Source organism: Abramis brama (genome assembly GCF_963993115.1).
Source record: "Abramis brama genome assembly, chromosome: 5".
Classification (NCBI taxonomy): Eukaryota; Metazoa; Chordata; class Actinopteri; order Cypriniformes; family Leuciscidae; genus Abramis; species Abramis brama.
In genome coordinates, this window is record NC_139967.1 from 217501 (window position 1) to 221286 (window position 3786).

Below are 3786 nucleotides of genomic sequence, written 5' to 3' on the forward strand. Positions count from 1 at the left end.
TCAAAATATAACATATAACAAAATATAACCTAACCCTAACATTCAGGTCGGCTTTGCCATCCTTTTTCTTCTTTTTTGTGGGAATGCGAGATCCGATCTGTCATCCAGACACAGAAGCCACTTGATGTGGACAGGTCTAAACACACTGTCCTGATTGGCTTATGATCCGATCTGCTGGATCGATCACGGTGATCACATGTTAATGCCAACGAGTTTATCCGCCCGTTTACCAGAGTAGATACTATAGTAACACTGTGATGAACTTATTAGTCACCCTTTCATAACAAATTCAAATGACAAAGAAATCAAAATAACAGATTCTGTAAGTCTCGGTTTAAAACATGAACCATATTTATTTATTACAATATGACAGTAGTAATTCATATTTTGCTGGAATCTTTCTGTACTGTGGTAAAGTTTAGTGGTGTTTCGAACACGTGTGTCTTTACAGGACCGTGACATCAACACTCAGAAACTCAAGCAGGTCGAGGAGGAGAATCATGTATTGAAACAGTCAAACCACCTTAAGGCAACTATGATTGAACTTTTCTCAGCAAAATAATAACCTACTTTTCCCCCAAATATGGCTTAAATTGATTCCATAATTATTACTGTTTTGTGAGCAATAAATTAATCAGCAAGAAGCAAAAAAACAACTAACTCAAAACAGCCCTTTGATACGAGACTATACAGCGGCTGAAAAAGTCCAGTTTGGTCATCTTAGTACATTAATCAAATAAAAATAAACTTTCTAGACGTTTAAATTATAAATACATTTAATAACTGAACAAACACTGATCTGCAAATCTCCTGCAAATGAGAACCTGATTGACTGAAGCGTTGGTCATCGGATCCGTGTCTTTCTCCAGCGTTCCTCGAGTTATTGAAGAGCACAGACGCCTCAAGGGTTCAGTTCCTCTGCCCGGGTCGGTTCGGAAACGCTCCAGAATCCTCTGAGACGTGATTGGATGTTCAGTTTGTTCCTGATTCTCTCCTGAAGTGAATCAATGAAGCCATGTCCAGTTCAGCCTCTCGTCTGCCGTCCACACACACTCAGAACACAGGTCATGATTGACAGAGGAAGTCCACACACACTCAGAACACAGGTCATGATTGACAGAGGAAGTCCACACACACTCAGAACACAGGTCATGATTGACAGAGGAAGTAAAAGCCCTCACAGCGCCCCGATGGTCTCGATGCCCTTCAGCACGTCGTAGATCTCTGTGGGCAGAATGACGAAGGATGACCCCGTCGCTGGGTCCTTCTGGCTCTGGACCCCGCTCATGGTTCTGAAGCGCTCAAGCTCCTGGTCTCCCCCTGGTGCTGTGTCCTTCTGGCTCTGGACCCGGTTCATGGTGTCCTTCTGGATCTGGACCCGGTTCATGGGGGCCTTCTGGCTCTGGACCCGGTTCATGGTGTCCTTCTGGCTCTGGACCCGGCTCATGGTGTCCTTCTGGATCTGGACCCGGCTCATGGTGTCCTTCTGGATCTGGACCCGGCTCATGGGGGCCTTCTGGCTCTGGACCCGGTTCATGGTGTCCTTCTGGCTCTGGACCCGGCTCATGGTGTCCTTCTGGATCTGGACCCGGCTCATGGGGGCCTTCTGGCTCTGGACCCGGCTCATGGTTCTGAAGCGCTCGAGCTGCCGCTCCTGACGCCTGCACTTCTGCTGGACCGTCTTCAGTCTCTTGCGCAGCTTCTCCATCTGCTCCTGCAGCTGCTCGACCCGCTTCTTCTGCTGACCCGTGTCCTCCACCGTGTAGTTGTGGTCGCAGGACACGCAGGCGCTGAAGTGGGGCTCCCGGATTGGCTCCGGCTCGGCTCCGGTCGGGTCCGGTTCAGGCACTGGCGTCTCCTCGGCATCAGAGAGAGGGAGGCTGAGAGGAAAGTCCAGGTCCGGGCTGAAGGAATCCTCCAGAGACGATGCCTGGGAGGTCATAGGGGCTTTTTATTTGCAAGCTATATTTCTGAAAGGCTTTAATACATTTGATAAAAATACTGAAATTATGAACTGAACTTTCATAATAGGGAATGATGATAATGGTCTGTTGTTGGACAAGGGGGCAGTAAAGCATCAGTAATGCGGTAAAGTACCTGTAGTTTGCTGAAGCTGAAGAGCGAGGGCACGGCGTTGTCCTTCAGCACACGGTTGTTGCACTGGTGTTTGAAACAGTCTCTGGTGAAGTGCTGAGAGCAGATGTTGCTGTACTTGGTGGGCTTGAAGTTTCGTCTCTTTATGGCGGACACCCATTTTCCACAGACGTCCGGCCGGGCCAGAGGAAACCTGTCATACACAATAACACCAATGGATCATAATAAGAGTAATGAACATTCTGTCAATCAAACCTGTATGACTTTTTTCTTCTGTGAAACACAAGCAGATATTCTGAAGAGTTTTGACTTCCAATTGTACAGACTGAGACGTTTCTCAAAACATATTTTATTTTCCACAGAAGAAAGAAAGTAATACAGGTTTGAAAATGATGACAGAATGATCGTTTACATTAGCATATCATTGAACATTCATGTTCCTTAAACTAATCTTTACTAACAAACAAACAATACAGTGCGGCTGTAAAGTTTGTAGCGCCGACAAAGTTGAAGACCAAAATGAGAACCAAACTAAACTAAACTAAACTACACTAAACTAAACAAACAGTGTCTGAAGCTGCAGCTGATCGACTAGAGTCACACATTAAACAAACACAAGAACTATAGAAATAAAACAACATCGAAACACAGTCAACAACACTGGCGAGTTCAGCTCACTTATGAAAGGAGATGTTTTTATCTTTCTGGTATCTGTTCTTGCATCCGTACGCCGAGCAGGACTGGACCATTTTTGGCTGCGATCTGAAATATGAAGATCAGGAATAATAATAATATTGACGGTGGATCTTGAGTGTGAAGCGGAACCTCATGGCTGACTGAGACGCGCTTCATCCGGGTGTTTTTCAAAGACTCGGTGTGTGTTTCTGTGTGATTCCGAATATCTCCGGTAGGAGGCGCTCATCAGCTCACACACACACACACACACACACACACGGTTCCTTTCACACGCCGCATTCAGATCTCATGACGACTGTAGACATTTAAACTCAAAGTGTTAAAATCTTTTGATTTTATTATGTCCAGTACCATAAAAAAGGCACGTAAATCTTCCCCAGCAATCAATATAATATTCAATTTAACAGTTCATGTCCAGTGATCCCAGTCTCTGTGATTGGCTGATGCTGAAGTGCGCTGAGGAGAGTAACAGCTCTCAGGAGACAGCGCTGTCCGTGTGTCCAGTCTGGACTGTAATTTACACGTTATTAATAGCATTTACCAACTTTATACACAGTAATCATTTAAAATAGACAGTCAAAATTCAAAATAAGATCGGCCGCCAATTCCCGCCCTTTTCATTCACCTTCACCACACGATTGTTTTATTTCAGTGCTGAGGCTACGTGAGAATCCTTCAAATCTGATTGGCTGTTGCTGGAAAGGACACGTCTCTTTCTATGACGACACCGGGAGCACGTCAGGTGATTGGCTGAGATTGTGAATAAATTATGATGATGCTGTAGCCCGTGAAGACTGAGGTGTACATTTATATTGATCGAACTAAGAAAACTTTACATTATGTTTAATTTTTATGCTAATAGTTATGCTCAGGTACACAAATGATATACCCTGGATATCTTAAAATAGTATTGATAATTATTGACGCGTATAATCTTTCCAGACACAAACAATTACCAATATAGCAAGTCAATGGAAAAATCACATACAGACTGTA

The 3786-nt window shown here is 44.4% G+C and overlaps 1 protein-coding gene across 2 annotated transcripts; it reads right to left on the minus strand.

Annotated features, from left to right (window-relative positions):
• Positions 1 to 327: 327 nt before the first annotated feature.
• Positions 328 to 2967, minus strand: thap1 (THAP domain containing, apoptosis associated protein 1). 2 transcript variants are annotated; one of them, XM_084115091.1, is made up of 5 exons: positions 2773 to 2967; positions 2098 to 2287; positions 1514 to 1930; positions 1136 to 1423; positions 328 to 1052 (listed from the first exon to the last, which is right to left on the minus strand). In XM_084115091.1, the coding sequence occupies exons 1-4, from the start codon at positions 2841 to 2843 to the stop codon at positions 1178 to 1180; spliced, it is 924 nt and encodes a 307-aa protein (XP_083971217.1). In that variant the 5' UTR covers positions 2844 to 2967; the 3' UTR covers positions 328 to 1052; positions 1136 to 1177. The 2 variants fall into 2 exon arrangements, with proteins under 2 accessions (XP_083971217.1, XP_083971216.1); XM_084115090.1 differs by having other exon boundaries at positions 328 to 1930; positions 2773 to 2966.
• Between the last annotated feature and the right edge of the window lie 819 nt (positions 2968 to 3786).

Excerpts from the sequence above, each read along its gene's own strand:
- thap1 (XM_084115090.1), bottom strand. The coding sequence starts at position 2,843 with ATGGTCCAGTCCTGCTCGGCGTACGGATGCAAGAACAGATACCAGAAA. Across the intron at positions 2,288-2,772 it reads AAAAACATCTCCTTTCATAA|GTTTCCTCTGGCCCGGCCGG; the intron begins GTGAGCTGAACT and ends TGTGTATGACAG. Across the intron at positions 1,931-2,097 it reads TCAGCTTCAGCAAACTACAG|GCATCGTCTCTGGAGGATTC; the intron begins GTACTTTACCGC and ends ATGACCTCCCAG.